Below are 21,152 nucleotides of genomic sequence, written 5' to 3' on the forward strand. Positions count from 1 at the left end.
CTTTTTAAAGTGACCGACAATCTAAGTATCCATTGCCTGATAAGAATATCTGAGGTAACTTGTAGACAAGTAAGCCCTAAAGTGATCAATTTTTTTAAAGTCTTAATTTCTCCTTGAGTTTTAATATGAAATTGTAAGACATAAGAAAACATTCCCCACCCAATACATGTTAAAATATTTGGTGAGGGCGCCTGGGTGGCTCAGTGGGTTAAAGCCTCTGCCTTCGGCTCAGGTCATGATCTCAGGGTCCTGGGATCGAGGCCCGCATCGGGCTCTCTGCTCAGCGGGGAGCCTGCTTCCCCTTCTCTCTCTGCTTGCCTCTCTGCCTACTTGTGATCTCTGTCTGTCAAATAAATAAATAAAAATCTTTAAAAATAAAATAAATAAATAAATAAATAAATATTTGGTGAGATGGTGATTGGGCCTGGGGCATCCTAGACAGTTGAGTAGCGGGAATTTTCCGTTAACACTTACAAAACAATACAGTGTTTTCTTTTCTTTTCTTTTTTAAAGATTTTATTTATTTATTTATTTATTTATTTGACACAGAGAGAAAGAGAGCGCGCGCGACAGTGAGAGAGGGAACACAAGCAGGAGGGAGTGGGAGAGGGAGTAGCAGGCTTCCTGCCGAGCAAAGAGCCCAACACGGGGCTTGAGTCCAGGACCCTGGGGCCAGGACCTGAGCCGAAGGCAGATGCTTAATGACTGAGCCACCCAGGTGCCCCATATCAGTGTTTTCTTGAGTCTAATAACTTCTTCACCAGTGTTTAATCTTCTCAGTCCAGTCTAGTCTCACCTGGAGATTCCTAGCTCGGTATTCAGAATATTTGACCCTTAGTTCTCGTGTGTCGCTATTTGTCAGTAGCCTGGATTAGCCATACCATTGTGTTTGGAGGTTATCGACATTCAGCAGCAGATACTTATAACCCTCAAATGCCCTCATTTTGGAGCATCAGCCTCTGGGAAATATATCTTGTTCCATAAATTCTATGGTTGTAAAAGACTCTTATGTTCTGCAACTTTTTTTTTTTTTTAAATAAGATCTAACTCAGTAGCCTTCAGCTGAGAAGATCTTGCCTCGGAGAGGACATTTGCTGAAGTCTGGAGGCATTTTGTTACAACTAGGGAGATACTAAAAGCCTCTGTTTGTGGACCTGCTGCTGAGTATCCTACAATTTACAGGACATCTCCCCCCAATACAGAATGATCAGGCTCCACATGTTCATGGTACTGAGGCTGAGAAACCTGGTCTAACTGTTGCTTTCTTCACCCCATGAGAACAGGGACATTGCCTATTTTGTCATCAGTGCCCTCCCAGCATCCAGCCCTATGCCTGCCACATGGTAGCTGCTAAGAAGTAGGTGTTGAACAGAGTAACAAAGAATATTTCAGCAAGAAATCTAACGGGGGGTGGGGGGGTGGGGTGTATTGTTAGAAATTGAGAGCCGTGATTGAAGCTCAGTGAGCACTAGGCAAAACAGCCCAATATAACTAATTTGGAATGGTGTTGTTATAGTCAAGTGTGTTTTAAAGGGTTTGGTGGGGAAAATCTTTTTTAGAGGCTTGGCAGAGATTATGGCTTGCTAACGTAGAGAGAGAATAATTTTTAGCATTCTGTGCTAGTGACTTGTATGTAAAATGCCCATTTTAAAAGCAAGGATCTGAAGAGGCTGCTGGTCTGGATGTCACAGAAGGGTCCTGCCCCTGACAAAGGTCACACAGGGCTTTATGCCATCTGAAGAATGACAACATCCCTCTTGAGTCCAGGAGGCCAAGGTGATCATGTGTTGCAGAAAAAAAAGCCAGAGTTTGAAGGGACAAGCAGATACTGATATAAATGAACTCTGGGGAAGACTGAAGGGAAAGGAGGAGTAAGAAAACATGTAACACCTTCTGTTTCAGAACCCCCAGAGGAAACTATATCTCCAGAGCCCTTCAAATGAGTTAAAAAGAGGGTTAAGTTAAATAAAGCTAGGGAAGGCGAGTGTATACTGCTCATCTATAGATCCATATGGCTTTAAATTTCATTCTTCACTCTGCTCTTAGCTTGTGCATTTCTTTTAGCCTTTGGTTCAATCACGGACGCTCCTACTAGCTTAATAAAGAGTACGTTTTCATAAAAAGGCTCCATCACATGGGTGCGTGCTGTCACCCCTTCCCTCAGCCTGCGTCCCGTCCCTCTGTGGACAGCTCTGCGGGATGGCACACCAGGAGGCTAGAGGGAGCACGCGCTCCTCAACACTCCAGACAACCTACCGCGGGATTCCGGTGGCAATAAACACCCCAGGCTTTCCAGGGGGCTGGCTTTGCATTTTTAAATGTATAAAGTGACCATAACCATGACGTGCCAACTGAGAAAATACTGTTAGGGCAGGAATTTGAAAATGAAATTGTAGGAGCAGATCCTGGAATGGCTTAAATACGATGCATGTTCAATGCTGTGCTCTCGGGTTTGACACGACACTGCGGCATAGCCACGTGCTCGGGGCTGGGGGACCCCGTAACCATCTGTGTACAGGGCTGCGAATTTTGGAACAAACCTCGCGAGAAACCAAGCGGCCCATGGAGGCCGAGGCCCATGGCTCCCCAGCCTCTTTAGAGGAGTGCCCACCAGGATCTGGGCCCTGGACTCATTGTGCCCTCTCCTCTCTCCCCGTGGTCCTCTCAGGAGGAGGACTTCATCCGACCCAGCAGCCGAGAGGAGGCCCAGCAGCTGTGGGAGGCCGAGAGGCTCAAGATGCGGCAGATCCTGGACAAGCAGCAGAAGCAGATGGTGGAAGATTACCAGTGGCTGAGGCAGGAGGAGAAATCCTTGGTGAGCAGCCCTGAGCCGTTGGGTACGAGGGGACCCCACTCTGCAGCGCTGCCCGGCACTGTGTGGTAAAAGTACTTGAATGGGAGAGATGTCCACACCACTGTGTCCTCTTGTGTCCCCAGCTGATGAGAGGGAATGCTCTCCGTGCATCCTTAAGGTTTTCAGTTCTAGAATCCTAAGACATTTGCTTCGATTTCCTCCCCTGCAGGACCCCATGCTGTACATGAATGACAAGTCCCCGCTGGTGAGTCATCGGGAAAGACCTCTGCCTTAAAGTCAAGGCCTGGGAAGGCGTAGGAGACAGCGGGACCCCTGCACTGGGCGACCTGCCCTCGCATTCCTTCCCTTTTTGCCTCTCCCCGGGGAGCTCGACTTCTCCCTTTACTTTGAGCTCCTGGTTCCTGAGCTCCCACTGGATCTCCACCCATAGTGCATGCCCCCTCTGCCACAGGGCCCTTCAGGCTCTGAGATGGGGCGCCCCACTGGCCCCCTGACCTCCAAGTGCGCAGCTGAACACTCGGGGATCAGGTCAGGGTGGGGAGCGGGGTGCCTCCAGAGGCGGGCTGGTGACAAGTTCTCTTTCCTGCCTTCCAGACCCCAGAGAAGGAGGCCGGCTACAGTAAGTGTCTGTGCCCTCCCTTTTGGCGGGAGCTTCCCCTTGACCTCTCCTGCGAGGCTCACTCACTGCCCAGCGCAGAGGCCACGGCGTCTGTTAGCGGTTTTCAGAAACTCTGCCTGTTCCAGTTCAGAGGGTGCAAGGAGGGCCCTTTTGGGAAAGGATAGCGACCCTCTGCTCCATCCGCCGCCCCCGCCCTCTCCCTCCCTCCCTCCCTCTGACTCTCTCATCTCTCCCTCTTGCCGGGTCTGCAGCCCTTGCCTAAGTGTCTCTCCTCTTGCCTTTGGAGACCTTGGTGGCTCTTCCTTCCTGTCCTCCCTCCCTCTGTCGAAGGCCGTCTGTGGGGACCAGTAGCTCCACCCGCCTCTCCCAGCTGGTGCCTGTCTTCCCTACGCTACGCCCGGGGATGGGGGAGAGAGGGCAGGCAGGGGCAGCTGAGACCACAGGGCCTTTCCAGAAACTGCTGCTAAAGGGGGAGCAGGAAAAGCCAGTGGTGAGCCAGGCTCATCACCCTCCCTGTAGGGAGGGTGCAGCTGATGATGTTGGCGATGGGGATGATGACAGTGATGACAAGAACAGCAGCCAGTGACAGTGACAACAGTCATAGGAAACTGAACACTAGACAAGCATGGGCCCAAGTTGCTTGCAAATGTCAGCTCCAACCTCATGGCAACTTGATCGGGTAGATACAATGAATCATGTCCATTTTACAAAGGACGTGAAACTAAGGCACAGAAAGGTCAAGTAACTAATTCAAAGTCACACAGCTGGTAAAGAACAGAGCTGTGATTAGAGCCCAGGCCATCTGGTTCTAGGGTCCCTTCTGAGTGAACCCTGCTGTTTAACAGATGAAAAGGGTGGGCCAGGGAGAGTAAGTGAACTGCCCCAGGTCACACGGCTGTCTAGTGGCAGAAGGTTAGAAAGTCGAACCAGTCTTCCGGCTTCCACTCCCGCTCAGTCTTCCAGCAACTCCACAGGGCTTGCATGTGCCTTTGCTTTTCAAAATGTGGAGTGAATAGTGTGGCTCCTCTGCTGTTTCACTTCCCGGACCCCCAGATGCTCCAAGTGGACCATCAGCCCCCTTAGCTGCTCTGGCACCGGTGAAGTTCCTTCACCAGTGTCAAGGCCAGAGTGTGTGCTTGGGGGCCACTATGAACCCTGCAGAAGCTGGAGCACCTCCTGTAATCATCCCATCTCCACTGCAACTGTGACTTTTTCTGTCTATCAGATGGACGGCAGTGCTTAACTGTGGGGGCGGGGGAGCAGGGAGCCCAGAGGTTATTTTCCGGAAACACCTTCAAACTTGGTTTCCCTGGGTCTCCTGGTAACTTAGGAGAAGGGGTTGGTTTGGTTATCAGCGGGCAGGAAGGGAAGGGCCAGGGTGCCCAGACCTCCCCACCACACTCACTCTCCCTCCCCCTTGCAGCGGAGTTCACGGGCCCCCCACAGAAGCCACCACGGCTGGGCGCGCAGGTATGTGTTGGCGGGGCCGAAGCTGGTAATGACTTTGAACCAGGGCTCCCCAAGACACAAGGCCAGGGGCTGTGAAGATTTCAGAGGCCATAAGAAATAATCCAGTCCAAAAAAAAAGAAATAATCCAGTCCAGCACCCACAATACATAGCTGAGGCCCAGAGAGAAATACCTTGTTTAAGGGCATATAGTGAATTTGTGAAAAGGCAAGGGGAAGTCCAGTCTCCTCATCTCCTGTGCCCCCTCCCTGACCTGGAGAAAACCTCACTGACCCAGCCCTAGGAGCAGGAAGTGTGGACTCCCTTCCTGTCTCAGGCTGTCCCCTTGGCTTCCTGCACCCACACTGTTCTTGCAGTAGCCTGGGACCAGGTGCTGGCTTTTCTTACTCTGGAACAGTGGTTGTGAGCCTGGGCTCCCATTAGAATCATCCAAGAAGCTTCGAAAACCGGCCTGGCCCCCCAACTCAGGAACCCAGGTGATGGTCTCTTTGGTCTGGTGAGACCAGCCACCGGTACCATTTCAAGGCTTCCTGGCTGACTTGTCTGAGAACCACTGCCCTGAAAGCAGAAGGGAGGGATGCACCACCCCCCCCCCACCAGGACAGGGCATCATTATTTCAGAGAAGAGTCTTTTCAGATTGGGCTGGTGGCTGTGTTGGCACCAATAGTGTCTGCCCAAGAAAGAATCTCAGTGTCCCCCAGACTCACAACCCTCCCCTCTGGCCACTTGCTTTCCCCTCCCCGCAGTCCATCCAGCCCACAGCCAACCTGGACCGGACCGATGATCTGGTGTACCTCAATGTCATGGAGCTAGTGCGGGCTGTGCTGGACCTCAAGAACGAGCTCTGTCAGCTGCCTCCTGAGGGCTATGTGGTGGTGGTGAAGGTGACAGCCATGGACAGGGCGGGTGGAGGCTGCCCCTTCTGGCCCTGAAGGGGAGGGGGTGGCGCTGGGCTCCTTTGTCCGCCCTGCAGGTGCCTTTCCCAGAAAGTCTCCCTTTAATGCAAAGTGGCTGATGGGAATTTAGTGCCAGGGAGTTGACGGGGGGGGGGGGGGGCGGGCGAGGGCTCCTCCCTGGGGAAACACAGCTTTCTCCGAAAACAAGAGGTGATAGTACCCCCACCCCTCTCTCCCACAGAACGTGGGCCTGACCCTGCGGAAGCTCATTGGGAGTGTGGATGATCTCCTGCCCTCCTTGCCGTCATCCTCTCGGACAGAGGTGGGTGTACTTCTCCCAGACAGCGTTGTCGGATGTCACTTCTGCCCTTCGCCTTCACCTGCGCCAGCTGCATTTCACACAGAACACTCAGGAGGACCACGGGGCGGCCTCCTGTCTGTCTCCCCACCTTCCGCACACGTGGCTCTGCACAGCAAATCTGGACCACGGGGAGGGCGAGGGAGGGGGAAGGGTGCAGAGCCGGTGCCCAGGAACCCAGCCAGCCTCCTAGGGGGAGTCTCCCCCTTTAAGTCTTAGACAGTTGCCGTGATTCCGTAATGCACGAGGGTGTGCAAGGGAGGACAGACCTTCCCTTTGCCTTTTCCCTTCCCATGACCCTTTATCTAATCACCTGCCACACTAAGGCTAAGTGTGCTACAGAACTGGGGTCCTGCACTTTGCAGGTGTGATTAACTTAAGGATCCTGAAATGGGGCAATTGGACTATGCTGCCTTATCCAAGTGGGTGCAATGAGGCCCAAGAGTCCTTGTAAGAGGGTGTCGAAGTGAACGTCCTTTAAGAGTCAAAGAAGGAGATGGAATGACAGAAGCAAAGGTTGGGATAACATCTCTGCTAGAAGGATCCACAAGCCAAGGAAGGCAGCTACCTTTAGAAGCTAGAAATGTCAGGGAACAGATTCTCCCCTTGAGTGTAGGAGGAGCGTGGCCCAGCCATCCCCTTGACTTTAGCCCCATAGGACCCATTTCCAGCTTTCTGACCTCCAGGAGCAGAAGAGACTAATTTGTGTTGTTTTGAGCCACCACACTGGTCATGGGCTGTTACCACAGCCATAGGAGACTCTGAACATAGTCAAAAGCTGAACACTAGCGTCTCGAAACATGGGTTGGTTGTCTGCCTGGGAAACCAGTCATGGGGCTCAGCAGAGCCCACGCCCTCCCACCAGGCTGTGTGAGCCACCGACTTCCAGCGACACAGCTCAGGGGATGGCCGCATGACATCACTGTCCCCACAACATGTGACTGTCCGAGACAGGATGCAGGAGGGCCTGGGCATTTCCCAGCCTTCCTCTGGGTGACAGTAGCAGCCCATAGAGGAGCCCCAGCTGATGCTGTCCATTCCCTGTTAGAGGTCCTTACCCTCCACGTGATGGCTCCGTCATTCATTGCACTGGGGAGTACCTTGGGTGCTGAATCTGCGCTCTTAGCAGTGTGCTAGGCACTGGGATGTGGTGGTAAGTCAAACCCTACAGCTCAAGGCACGGTCCCCTGGCTCTTGAGTTGAAGGTAGACAGCTAACTAAGGAATAAGGGCACCTGTCGACCGACGTTCACTCTACCCTTGGGTCAGCAGGAGGGGGTACAGCAGTGAAGGGTCAGTCTGTGGGGCTGCGTCAGGCAGAGCTAGGATGGAGTGGGCTAGGGTCTGGGGCATCTGCAATGTCTGTCTCCAGGCCACATAGGGCCTTGGATCAAACTTGTCCCCCAAAAAGCTTGTGACTGCATCGGCCAAGCCCAAACAGGATACTTGCACGGCTTCCCCACTCTCCAAGCTTAAATGTCACCGCCGCTCAGGCTCCCAGCCTCTCAAGCATTCTTTTCTTACAGATCGAGGGGACCCAGAAACTGCTCAACAAGGACCTAGCAGAGCTCATCAATAAGATGCGCCTGGCCCAGCAAAACGCCGTGACCTCCCTGAGTGAGGAGTGCAAGCGGCAGATGCTCACGGCCTCCCACACTCTGGCCGTGGACGCCAAGAACCTGCTGGATGCAGTAGACCAGGCCAAAGTTCTGGCCAATCTGGCCCACCCGCCCGCAGAGTGATGGAGGGTGGGCTCCACCTGCCTGCATCTTCTGCCCTTGCCTGTAGTGTTCCCTCCCCTGCCTCCCTCTGGTCCCTGCCTTGCCTTTGGTAATGTGGGTCTTCTGGGGGAAGGCTGTGGGGAGGCCTCCCCTTGCCACTTTGCACGACCCCCTCCCCCCACCCAACCCCAGACTGTGCTGCTCAGGCTGCAGCTGGACAGAGGGGACTCAGGGCTCTAGATGCCGGAGGGGCGGGGCAGGGGTGTGTAACCAAGAGGGCTCAGAGGGAGCCCTGCTGCGGCTGGCCGCTCCCTCCTCACACCCACCTGCTCCGCTGTGGTCACACTGGTGCCCCTAGTGGTCACGATGGCTTTCTGCAAGGACATGGCAGGTCTATTGGAGCCAAGCTATTCCTTCTTGTTCCGCCCACGGAGGTCCTGGGATGGACTGAGGGGCTGGGGAGGGGCTTTCCTTTGGGGTTGGGCGGCTGGCGAGATGAGGGATGGGCCTGGCTTTCTTGTACAGTGTATATTGGAATTTATTTAATGTGAGTGTGGACTGGACTAACAGCCATGTGCCCCCTCCGAGGGGGGACCTGGGACCCAGTCCAGGAACAAGCTATTGGGAGTCTGGGCACAAGGCGCTGTGTGGTCTACACGCCAAGCGTTGTGGGGGAAGGGGAGAGACGGGGCCAAAACAGGACTCGGACCACAATCTGCTCTCTTCCTTGTGCCCTTTCTCTCTTCCCTGACTTGGCCCCTTCCTTCTCTCCCTCTTTTCTTACTTCCCCTTCTCTCCCCCACCCCAATCCCCCCACCCACCCCATCCCCCGCCCCCCCACTTTCCCGTGGGCCTCACCCCTCCCTTGTGTTTGTGCAAAACACTCTTCTACCTTCTTTCTATTTGACTTGTGGATGAATTAAAATTGTACCATTTGCTTTGTGGTTTGGTTGTTTTGTTTGCTTGACCTGCTCTTTGGAAGGAGGGTGACGTTGACCTTGGGCCACTGCCCCGGAAGAAATTGATTGTGTTCTGTTGGGCGCAGGTCTAGAGCCGACGCCAGGCTCTAGGGTGCGTGGTGACACCAGGGGGCAGTGGGGTAAGGTGTGGGCTCCAGGCCCTTCTCCCCTGCGCCTGACCCAAGGGTGACTTTCCAGTGGGGGCTAAGGGAAGACCCCTCTTGTGCCGTGTGAGGAACACCAATGGCACTCTCCCAGCTGGCGAGCGAGCCACTGGAGTGCAGGGGGCTTGAATGGTCCTGAGAATGCTGAGGAGGGGTCCCGCAGCTGAACGAGCACCAGCCTTAGCTTTATTTCATCTCTTTACTCACATGCAAGGTGGGTGGGAGATGGAATAGCATGAAGGAACAACACTGCACCAGGAGATGGGGTCTGGGAGAGCCAAGATGGACCAGAAAGGAGGCTGGGGGACTGCCCCTGCAGGAGTTGTGGGGGTGGGGGGTGGAGGGTAGCTGGAAACCAGATAGCGGCTGAGCAGGGGAGTTTTGGGAAGAACTGAGGAGTAGGGGCCTGGCCTGGGTGTTGCAGGTTTTCTCTGTGTTTGTCAAGGAGAAGTAAGTGGAGTACCTCAAGGCCCAAGGAAACCAGAAGTTCACCCCACTTGGCTTCCTATCTGGGGTCCGCACACCATCCAGAGAGTGTCTGCTTCTGTTAGTGGCTGAGGTTCTGCTCTCTGAGGACCGGACAGGTGGGGGTGAGGCCTGACCTGGGGGCAGGAGCTCCCCCCAGGCTCTGACATGCAGCTGCTGGATGTGGATTGCTGGATTCTGAGGTGCGAGGACTCCTGGGCTGTCCAGAGCGGCTCAGAAGCCACTGCGGGACTTCAGGAAGGACTGGGAGCCCAGGCTGGGAAGGGAAGCCGTCCCGCAGCTTCTGCATTTCCACAGCAGTTGAGGTGCAAAGCAGCCCAGCTCACTCCCTTCAGTCACTCCGAGCAAAAGTCCTGCAGGCTGGCCATCACCTGTCCCATGAGTGGGTGGGTGGAGCAAGCTTCAAGCTTGAGTCAAGGATGACCCGGAATACCTTCCTGGTTTGTCGATGTGCGTTCAAGGACAGATGGCAGGGACCGCAAAGTGGCCAGACCTCTTGGGGCCAGCTAGTGCGGAGCCCGTTTGCTGCGGGAAGCTGAGGGGGTGTTGCTACAGGTGAGGGAAAGCAAGGGGTTCAAGTGAGCTTCTAAGCAGGTGGGATGGCCCAGCTACTTGCATCCAGCCACACCTCCCGCTGCCACCCAAAAGGTCTGACCTGTACCTTTTACCCCACTGGGGCCCTGCTTCCCCCTTTCCTTCCAGGGAGGGTCAACCAACGTTAGACCTTCAGGATCAGACTCAAGATACCCGAACCTGCCTTTCCAACCTCCTCCCACGGCTCCCACACTGGAGCCCCATCTCAGCCTGCCTGTTCGAGACACCTTGGGCTCATTCTTGAATCCAAAATGCTGTTCATAGTCCTTCCACCCCCTGAAGCACCCTCTCCTCTCTTCCCCATGCACCCATCCCTGGAGGCCTGTGCATCTGCCCCCTGGATTGCCCCTCGTGGTCCTCCTGTCACTCAGCGTCTTCAGGGCTCCTGTAGGAGAAACTTACATGGTTTCACATTATCATCACCATGTTGTAACCTTCTGCAGAGCAAGTTTCTCACTTCCTAGTTGCCCAGCATCCGAAACTGGGCTCTGTGCCTGGCAGATTCTCGGCACATAGTACAATAAGTTCAGTGACTTGACCCAAGGAGTCTTCAATGATGGGGCCAGTGTAGGGACTCCACAGAGAGGTGCTTGCAGTCGGATGGCCTTGAACCCGACGTTGTACTAGAGGGAGTGGTGGTTAAAGATAGTCAGCAGTGTCACCTTTGGGTCCAAGCAAGGGTCAGGAGATCAGATCATTCCAGCCAGGTACGGAGGCAGAAAGAGTCCAACTGTCCCCAGGAAGCAGACGACGATAAATAACCAGAGGAATATCCTATCAATGACCATGGCCACATACTTCCAGTCTTCCTTTACCTGCACGTGGAAATGAGCTCACTGTGACAGAGGCCAGGCCTTGGGGGCAGGGAAGTGTCCCACCCATGCACAGTCTCTGTAAGGATGACACTGGGGGCAGCTGTGGCCTCACTGAGTCCTGGGGAACCGAAGGTGGTCTCAAGACCCAAACAAGCCTCTCCTAGTGATCCCTACCCTATCTCACCCCTATGACGTGAGCCAGAGCCTTTCCATAGACTCTCAAATTTCAGATAAGGGAGGTCAGATGTTCTAGAACCATCAAAGGGCATGGACCTTCCCAGGGGGGTGCAGCGATTTAAACTCAAGCCCCTGGCAGCTACAAAATGGCGGAGACTGTGCCCCCACCACAGATCGCCTCTCCCTCACCCCACCCCCAATCCCCCACCCACTGCAGGAGGGAGAGCCACGGAGGTAGGTGGGGATAGGTGTGGCCCTGGGGAAGTCTGGGCGGGTCACAGGGGGCAGGGCTCTGTGGAATTTGGCCTCACCTCCCAAGCAAGCAGGTGGGGTTATCTCCCTGCTCACAAGTGAGATAACGATTAATTTTTCCTAACCACTCAACACGGCCACCCACAGGCCTTCCATCCTTCCCTAGGTTGGTAAGAAGAAGTCTGCAATCCCGAGCGGTGCCTGCTGACCTATCTACTAACGCTGGGCTTGATAGGGGCTGGGGCGGGGAGCCCACCAGATACAACCAATGTTCCTCAGGCTTTGTGGGTGAATAGTGACTTCTACAAAATGCCCAGAGCCCACAAACGAATAGAATTGGGAGGAAACCATCAGGACAAAGGAGGAAAGCTGAGGATGCAGCAGGCTGACTTACTTGGTTTATCGTCTGGTCGCCTCCCTCTGTCCCCTTCCCCCACCACCTATAGGGTGACTGTGCCAAGAATGGCACGGGGAATTTCAGCTTCTGAGATTCCTCCCTCTCTGGCTTGTTATTCCCCAGATAGCCTTAGCTGGGGTGTTCTTGGCTGCCATTCTGCCACCTGCCAGCTAGACGTCCTTTATCACAGTTTAGTCCGGACTCCTGAGGGCCACAACAGAGGGAAACAAGCCTCCGTGGAGGACACTGGGTGGTCTAAACACCTTGGGACGAGGGATAACCCACCCAGAGGAAGAGCCCCTCTCCCGGCCCCAACTCACCGAAGAGTCAGCATCCTCAGATCGCAGGTGATCGGCGATATAACGCACACCCTCCAGCGCCTTCTGTATGCGAGGTGACAGCAGAAGCCCACCCTGCTGCCACTGGGCGTCTGCCTTGGGAGCCGAAGCCCCATGGTGCCGACCACCATGGCTGCAGAGGACACCCAGGCGGGGCAAGGACTGGGCTGCCCACACCCATCTGTCTTCCTCCTCCTCCTCCTCCTCCCTCTCATCCGCATCCACGTTGGTCTCCAGCCAGCGGTAAGAGGAGCCGGGCTTCAGATCTGGGGGGTGCTGGGGCTCCAAGGAGGGCAGGGGCCGGCTCATTAGCAGCCACCGGGGCACACAGCCCAGAAAGGCCACCCGCACCCAGTGGGGCATCGTGTGGGTGCTGGGGGAGCGGTGGTGGACATTGAGGACAAAGACCGTGATGACGATGGAGAGCGTGACGAAGACCATGGTGAAGAGCAGATACTCGCCAATGAGCGGGATGACCAGGGAGGTGGAGGGGATGATGTCGGTGATGAGCAGGAGGAAGACGGTGAGCGAGAGCAGCACGGAGATGCAGAGCGTGATCTTCTCGCCGCAGTCCGAGGGCAGGTAGAAGACAAGCACGGTGAGGCAGGAGAGGAGCAGGCAGGGGATGATGAGGTTGATGGTGTAGAAGAGCGGCAGGCGCCGGATGACGAAGTAGTAGGTGACGTCGGGGTAGATCTCTGCGCAGCAGTCGTACTTCTTGGTGTTGTAGGTGCCGGTGGCGTTGATGATGGCCCACTCTCCGCTCTCCCAGTAGTCCTTCAGGTCCACCGTCTGCTCCATCTGCTCCAGGTCGATCTTGGCCTTGTCGTAGGTCCAGGACCCAAACTTCATCTTGCAGTTCTGCTGGTCGAAGGGGAAGAAGGTGACGTCGATGCTGCAGGAGCTCTTGTAGATGGCGGGGGGCACCCAGTGCACAGTGCCCGTGGAGAAGACGTGAGCCTTGGTCATGTGGGTCACCGCAAACTCCCCATCTGCACTGGGGAGAGGAGAGGAGCTGGGGGGCCCGGCTCAGCCCACGTGCCAGTGCCAGGCACCCGAATAACAAAGCCGGACCCGGCTCAGTTGTCGCAATCTGTGCAAGTGCGGGAGGCTCTCCCAGCATACCCACACTCAGAGCTACCTGAGTTGTCTTTCAAACACTGTCCTTTTAATGACAAAAGCAGGAATTTTGAAGAATATAGGAAAAGAGCAAGAATTTTAGAAATTAGTAGTAGCGGTTGCTACTAACATTCTGATATTATACATATATATGTCATCCATATTTGAGTGCCACACACATCATATATATATAATTTTCTACATATTTATAAACACATGGGACAGATAGTCATATGGCCTGTTTGTGTTCACTTAATATTTTAAGGTGATTATTTATATTTTCTCCCCACAGCAGATGGGGAGCAAGGCCCTCGTCTAGGGTCACGTCTTTTCCCACCTGAGATCCTTAGCTCCTGGCTCAGAAGAGACATAACACCTTTGCTGGGGAAGGAAGCAAGTTCCTCGACTCCATCTGTGTACTGGACATTTCTGCACCAGCCTCATCCCCTAGGGCCTCTACACAAGCTGTGGGGGATGGAATGTGAGGCACAGGCCTGCCCTTAAGAAACCACAAGGAGCCACGAGGAAATGAGATGCAGCCCTTAACACCTATACTCCAAGGGGGTGGCAATAGCACCCCAAGGCAGTCCACTTGGGGTGGGGCAGGGCGGGGGCGGACATCCCTTCTGGCTGGAGTGAGCAGGCTCACCCTTAAAGTTGCCAGTGGGACGGGTGGAGAGATGGGGTGGAGGCCACACTAGTGGAGCAAAGGCACGGAATAAGGAACAGAGGAGGGGAGAGACAAAACTCAGTGTGTGCTCAGGCTGGGGGTGGCCGGGGGAGGGGGCAGGTCATAGGAAAGGGTGGTGGGAGATGACACTGTGGCATCATGGCGCTAGGCATCCAAGGGCCCACCAGGGCTCTGGGAGCACTGGGGGAACAGTGGCCATTCACGGGGACTTCCTGAGAGCCTGAGTCTCTGATTCCCGCCAGGTGGGATGGTGCTGTGGGCTCTGGGCCCTAGTGTTCAAGGAGCCTTCCTTCTCCCTCCAATTTCTTAAAGTCAAGGGAACCAGAGGAGCACACGGGAAGACAGACTTCTTTTCTATGGAGAAGTGCCAGATTAGGAATTGGAAAACGGGAAACTCAGAAGGTTGGAAACAGGAACTTGGACAAACAGGTAGGAGTCAGGCCGAAGTTTAACCTTTTTTTGGTCACCACACAGAACTACCACTAGATGGCGACATGTGCCCCATGTGGAGGAAAGAAAGATGCAATTTCCTCCATCCTCCTGTTTAACCTGGAGTGGAATGTCTGAATGAAGGAGACCCTTCTTTAAATGTCTGCAAGAATTTGCTTTGGACTTTTGTCCTAGCCAAAGAGTCTCCTGTTATTATCAAGGGACACTGGACACTGGTCGAAGCTATATTGACAGTCCAAACTTTAGGTTGTATCTGATGTTAGGACTTTGGTCCGGACTTTCCTGCCAGGTGCAAAGGGAGCACAACTAAAAGGATCTTGGGCGCTGGCTCTGGGTTATGGCTCCGCATAAAGATATGCAGGAAGGGGTCCGTTAGTCCAGTGACAACCGCCAACACCAGGCACCTGCAGCTAGACCTTCTGGTAATCCGTGCTGATGTGTGTGTTTATGGATGCAGCTCAGGAAAAAGGGCTTTGGGCCTGACCAGGACTGGGCGGTATAAAGGAATCATTGTCATGACTTTCTCTGAAGACACCAAAACTCAAAAATGGATCTGTCCCCCTTTATTTTTTTGTTTAAAGATAGTTCTTCCAAATTCGGGTCAAATGAGTTAGAAAACCTAGACTGCATGTGTATCTTAGCAGCACAACTTCCAACAACATTGAAAATGGTATCTTGTGCTCACAGTTCCCAAAGGACTGGGCCTGGGGTGGAGGAGTTATGGGCATACAGTCCATATCTTCCAAAATTATTTGACCACACGACTGTTTTTCGTATCTGCTCGTATCTCTGAGAATGGGGGCTCCTTAGAGCTCCATATTAGAAAACTCCGTTAGACAAGCATAACATCAAGTACTTTTCAGGTTTTGTTTTCTAAGTGAAGAATTACCTGACACCAAACAGACAAATGAAAGGCTAGGTCTCTATCTTTTTTTTTTTTTTAAATTGTGCTGTTGGTGTTCACTGGGACTCTCTTTCCACTCCCCTGCCTTTTATCCGTGTCTCATCATTGTGCTCAAAAATGGCTCCTTTTTGGGTCCTGAATGCAAAGCAACTATAAATAATGTGAGTTTTACTAAATACCCACGCCAAGTGAGTTTGCCCCGTGAGGGTGCTCCCCGGGGATGCTGCTCACCGGTTCCAACAATACCACCATCCTGCAAAACGCCCACCCTTCGGCATTGCTTTCACAGTCTACACCACCCGATTTTTCAGAGACCACGTGGTGTGGGCAAATATGTGTCCCATACACACAGCCCCACGTGCTAATTTAGACTGGGTTCTCAGTAAATTTTGGTGGACAAGTGCGAGAACAAAATGGAAGAAACTAAGGAATCAAGAGGAAAGGAGGAGGGGATGACGATGAGTGAGAGGATGAGTGGAGAAGGAGGCAAGGAAGCTAAGACATGAGGGGGGACTGCCCACGTCCAACCCAGCCAGGCTTCCCGACACCTGCCCCTCCCGGGAGCCTCCACCGGCTTCCTACTTGTTGTAGAGGACAATGTCAGGGATCCAGATCATCTCGGAAGGGACCCGGAGGGATGTGATGTTGCCGAAGTCAGCAGGGTTCCAGTGCAGCTTGTAGTCGTTCCACTCCTAGATGTGGGGAGGGGAAGTCCCATCACCTGGCACCGCCTGCCTTCGGGAGCACCCCCCCCCACACACAAGGGCCTCCCCATACCCACAGAGGAGAAAGGGCCGTGAGGCGGGGACAGGGGTCGGAGCTGGGGATCGGGAGTCCAGCCTGGGATAACCACGCCCGTTTTGCCCCAGCTTTGGTACTCAAAGTCCTGGGCACACCTGGACAATAGGTCCCGCTAGTCCCGCCTCCAGTCCTCGTTCTGCCCCCCTAGCAGGATGATGCTGGAGAGCCACCTCACTCATTTGTAGGAACAACGTTTTCTTAATGCCTCACAGTTTACAAAGGATTTGTACACCCTCCATCTCCGAAGAGACTCCCTGGGAAAGCTGGGGAGGGAATGCTAGACAGGCCGAAGTATCTCCCCATTTGAACAGGTAAGGAAACTGAGGACCAGAGAAGTGAAAACACCCAGCCAGGGTTATGTGGCTGAGACTGGGGAGTCCAGACCGAGAAGTCCACAGTGCTTATAAACGGTGTTCCAGAGCGCCACCCACCCCCCCGGCTTTGGGAGACCCAGCAGGAAGGGGAGGCTCTGGGCCCCAGCCTTGGTTCCAGTAGCAGGTCCAAGCGAATTTCCTCCCCAAAACCAGGATAATATTATTCATTCTCGGAAATGTTCCTTCTCGGCATCACCACAAGTGGTGATCAATGTGGATTTGCCTACATATTTATTTAATGCGTCTCTAAGTTCTACCAGCCAGGGACAACAGCTGGTTCACTCTGGCTCCCTAGCACCAAGCCCTGGGGACATGTTCAGGAAACGTGTAACTCAGCAATGAAAACAATGCCTTCTCCCTCTAAAGCTGTCTGGTTCTAGCTCTGGGACGGAGGGCTTCCCACCACCCTTCTGGACCTGAAAGAAACAACCAACCCAACAGATAATGACTGGGGTTGCCCCACAAGGCTGTCTTTGCCACCCAGGGCCTTTTCATAATTAAAATAATAGCTACTAGCATCTATATACCTAGTTTTGTCATAGGCCCTTTAGATGGTTCTTTCCAATCTTCACAACAACCCTCTGGATAAGGATGAAGAGAGTGAAGTGTGGAGGGTACGCTGCTAATAAGTGGCAGCACCGGTACGTGAATCCTGGCCCCCCCGACTCTGAGCCTGCCCTTGTTCCAGGGGCCATTTTGCTTTTGCACATCTTCACTAAAATAGTGCCGTAATGCACCCTTGAATAGGATCCCACGATAGAAGGCTTTTCCCCTCCAAGGATAATTGTGTGACGTTTACACAAAGCATCAACCTGGTAGGGGTCCAGGAAGGAGTGAAGGGAAATAGCATATTCAGGAAGTAGATGCATGCGAGGAAGAGCACCAGTCTAGCTCAGTGGTGTGGTTCCCAAACTCCAAGCACCCAAGTCCCAGGTTCATAATTTTTGACAATATACCTGTGCTGTCTGTATCACCATGTACTCAGTTTTTCCCTTCAAATTTGTGCATGATTTTTAAGATCACCTGAACTTTGAAATTTTACATCAGGGACTTCACTAGAAAATCAAAAGCATTTGGAAATATCCACTAAAATATAAATGTAAGACGATTACAAAAGGATCAGCAAGGCAAGTAAAACCATCTCACGGAACACTGCTGTTGGTACCTAAACCAGGCTTGGGGAGAGACTGGCCCAGCAGTGGTATTGACCACTCACCTGTAGAGGAAGGCTTAGGTGCACAGAGGACCCCAACTTGCAAAATAAGGAAGGTTTAAAACTTTGTAAAATTGTCAGGACTTCTCAGGACATTGACGAACAATTTTGAAAGGGATTGGGCCTCATCGTTGTATTCCCTTCCCCCCAAGTCCATCATCTCTCAAGCTTCAACCAACATTTGGAGGGCCTCTGTACCCATGGGTTATAGTAATTGGCAATTAGTTGCCAATACAGGCAACAGAGTACACTATCCCCATTTAACAGATGAGGAACTAAGACTCTGATAGGCTGAATAACTTGCAGAACATCACAGGTTAGTCAGAGGGGCTGCTGGTTGGCTTGACTCCGGCTCTCATGCTCCTTCCTCTGCTCTCCATCCCAGTCCTTGAAGGCAGGGACACCAGCCCTGGGGGGTGGGGGGCAGGATAGCAACCTATCCCAGAGCTGGTCCCTGCATTGCAGAACAGTGTGGCTTCCCAAGTCCCTTACCGCTCTGGACCTCGATTTGCAAATCTGTAAAGATGAGCCATGTGACCTCCTGGCAGCTGCAGGGTGAACAGTGTCAGAGCTATGGACTCCATGGCTCTCTCCTAAGCATTCAACTATAAACTCCATGGCCAGTATACAGCCCTGGGGTCACGCAAAGCGAAGCATTCATTCAAAAGACTCAAAGTAGTTATGCCAATCCCAGTTTCGATTGTCGTGGGTTTCTGAGTGCCAGCCTCTGAGATAGGAGATGGTCAGTTTTCTAGTGGGGCAGGAAGAGGGAGTAGCAGGGGGTCAAGGAGGCAGAGGGCTAGGTCCTCTTTCTCATTTTCTCCCACCCGTCTACACTTCTGGGCCTAGGGAGAGGCTGGGCAGAGCATGAAGAGGGTCAAGCGGAAAGGAATATATTCAGCCTCAAATAAAGCCTATGCCCCCAAGTGCTGCCCCTGAAAATGGTACATTAAAAAAGACCACACATTCTTTGCCAGGAGTAATGCTGGGTCAGTTTTCAGACCTTAAGGAACCAGCATCTTCATTTCCTATCTCTTGGGACCCTTGCTCTGGGGTCTCTGAGCTTCCACGTGAGGCAACCAACTCCCCTGCTGGAGAAAGACACGGAGTATGCCTGAAGCGGGTGAAGGGCCCAAGTGGGCCCAGCTTCCAGAACCTTCCAGAGCCTTCCAGACATCCCCACTAAGGAATGGACATATTTGACACTATCTTAGACCCTCCAGAGCAGACTAGCCACAGGTTAAATAGCACCAAGTAACACCAGTAGTTGCCATGCAAAGCGGAAGAAACTGCCCAAACTCCTCACCATAAAACCATGAGATATGATAAACTGTCACTTTATGCCATTAAGTGTTGGGGTGGTTTGTTAAGCATCATAGACATGGAATACCCAGCATTCTCCTGCAGAAGGAGCCTGGGGTTCCAAGTTGAACACACCTGGGGTCCCCCTTTTCTAGCTGAACTACACTCTGCTTCAGGCTTTCCTTAGCTATTCAATGGGCAGAATGAAACCTTCCCTGGGTTTTCAGTGACTACTCAGAATGAGCTGATCTGCAAACCATGGCCGACATGCAGAAAACGCCTACCCCCAGGAAAGGGATGCCTAGGTTCTGGTAGGTGACCTGCTCGGGTGCCAGACTCAGAGTCTCAGTGCACACTCCCTACCAGAAGCCATCTGCAATCAGCCAGCTTTGAGAACATCCCAAGTGGCAGCTCTCCCCTGAAACGTGAAATGTGAATTCAGAATACCTCTGTTTGTGAGACAGTCCTGGGAGGGTCTGGGGTCCATGGGCTCCCACCCCGACTCTTGCCTCAACCAGGGAAGCGGTTCTCACCTGCTTTAGCCAGACGTTGGTGGTCATCATTTGGTTCTTCTCGTCCTGCCCAGTGGAAAGAGTAAGAACAATAGAGCGATGGAGCCAACCCCCCAAAACAGGGTGGAGGAATGGGATGGGCTGATGCGTATCCCCTAGGCCCCAGAAGGACCTCTCACATGACACCCCAAGCCCAGCCCAACCCTCCACCCCCTCCTGACACCGCCATCCTTATAGATCCTTCAGGAGCACAGAGGCCGCTTGGGTCCTCTGGGTTTGTGTTGAGTGGAACAAACAGGGCACCCAAACAACCCATTGCTGTGGATCAGCGTCCTCTCAGGAGGCTCTCCAGGGCTGGCACAGTGGGAAGGAGAAGGGCTGGAGCTGGGAAGGGGGGGAAGAAGGACCCCGGGAAAGGGACCTGTGGTCTGGGGGCTGATCCCAAAGGGGAGAAGCATGGGGGGACAGGCCCACCACATCGATGAGCTGGGCAATCGACAGCCCAAAGCGCACGATCACCACGTCCGAGGTGTTGGGCACCGGCCGTGCCCAGCGGTTGTAGCCCCTGAAGAGATGTTTGAAGAGGCGGTCCTCAGCTTGGGGAGGGGAGGCTCGCTGTGCTGACCCTGTGGACGGGAAGGAAGACAGGGGTCTCCGGGAGTCCATGGTGGTGAGCGCCTGGGTTTCTCTCCCGTCGAATCAAAGCCACTCAATCTCGGTTTCCTCATCTGTAAAATGGGGACGCTATCCAGAACCTATCTATCTCTAAACACTGCTGAGGATTAAATATAACAGTGTCTAGTGAAGCTTGATGAAGCAAATGAGGCATGCTTGGAGCTCAAGAAATGGCACTTACTCTGTGACTGTTAGATAAGAAGGGGGGGGAAGTGCTGGAGAGGGAGGCAGAGGAGTGGGGTGGACCTGACCTGGAGACAAGATGCAACCTTGAACTGAGAAGCCCCAAGAGACAGCCGTATGGGGGAGACACCTGGTCCATGTGGGGTGAGCAGAGGGAGGAGGGCTTCACACGTCTCCAGGAGCCCTTCACTCCCATCCACTTGCCAACGAGCTTCTGGCTAATGCTAACCACAAAATCCTCTGCCACTTGAGGCATGTCCCCCATTTTTGCTGAAGTGGGGAGGTTCAAGGCGACACCCCTGTGGCTTTGGCAGACTGCCATGAGGTCCCTGCCGGAGATTCTCCCATTCTGCCTGAGAGCCCCCAGGTGTGATGTGATGTCCTAGTGACGACAGCCACTCACCTGCCGGGATCAGAAGGAGCCACCACAAACCGAGCTTTATCATGGACAGGACCGCAGAGTGGGAGGGGCCCATGGCTTCCAAGGATAAGGTCTGGCTTTCCCTGGACATCAGAAGGAGGGCAGGCAGGGCTGCGCTGGGGCTTGAGGCTCCGACCCGCTTCCCCAGGGAGAGTTCTCAGTGCTAACACGGCAGAGCTCCTGCTGGATTCCACATAGCCCCTCTCACTGTGGAACCTGCGCAAGCCAGGGAAAGGGTCTTAGGGTCCTGCCTCCTTGACACACGCGTGCTTTTGTTCCTCACGCTTTATAGAGCTGAGAAAGACTGGCAAACAGGCCTCTCAGGAGTAGAGAGCTTGGGGCTCACAGAGGAGCTAACATCTCCCTCTTCCTCTGGCCTGACCTGCTAGACAGAGGAAGGTGCAAGATGTGAATGGAGTCCCCATCGTTCTGGCCTGGGTGCGGGGTC

General features: G+C 53.6%; 2 protein-coding genes across 3 annotated transcripts in view; one reads left to right on the forward strand and one right to left on the reverse strand.

Moving 5' to 3' along the window:
* The window catches only part of PTK2B (protein tyrosine kinase 2 beta), a 126,101-nt gene extending 117,287 nt beyond the window's left edge, over window positions 1–8,814 (forward strand). For both annotated transcript variants that reach the window (XM_044224991.1, XM_044224992.1), the window contains 7 exons: window positions 2,669–2,815; window positions 3,024–3,059; window positions 3,410–3,434; window positions 4,858–4,904; window positions 5,650–5,787; window positions 6,041–6,121; window positions 7,683–8,814. In XM_044224991.1, the coding sequence (XP_044080926.1) occupies window positions 2,669–2,815; window positions 3,024–3,059; window positions 3,410–3,434; window positions 4,858–4,904; window positions 5,650–5,787; window positions 6,041–6,121; window positions 7,683–7,898 (690 nt within the window). In that variant the 3' untranslated portion in view covers window positions 7,899–8,814. The remainder of the gene's footprint in view (window positions 1–2,668; window positions 2,816–3,023; window positions 3,060–3,409; window positions 3,435–4,857; window positions 4,905–5,649; window positions 5,788–6,040; window positions 6,122–7,682) is intronic.
* Window positions 8,815–10,584: 1,770 nt separating this feature from the next.
* On the reverse strand, window positions 10,585–20,759 carry CHRNA2 (cholinergic receptor nicotinic alpha 2 subunit). The gene is made up of 6 exons (XM_044268054.1): window positions 20,687–20,759; window positions 19,900–20,051; window positions 19,447–19,491; window positions 15,806–15,915; window positions 12,042–13,056; window positions 10,585–10,895 (listed from the first exon to the last, which is right to left on the reverse strand). Exons 1-6 carry the CDS (start codon window positions 20,757–20,759, stop codon window positions 10,770–10,772), a joined length of 1,521 nt encoding a protein of 506 aa, XP_044123989.1. The 3' UTR covers window positions 10,585–10,769.
* Between the last annotated feature and the right edge of the window lie 393 nt (window positions 20,760–21,152).

Source organism: Neovison vison, chromosome 11 (assembly GCF_020171115.1).
Source record: "Neovison vison isolate M4711 chromosome 11, ASM_NN_V1, whole genome shotgun sequence".
In the NCBI taxonomy this organism is placed as follows: Eukaryota; Metazoa; Chordata; class Mammalia; order Carnivora; family Mustelidae; genus Neogale; species Neogale vison.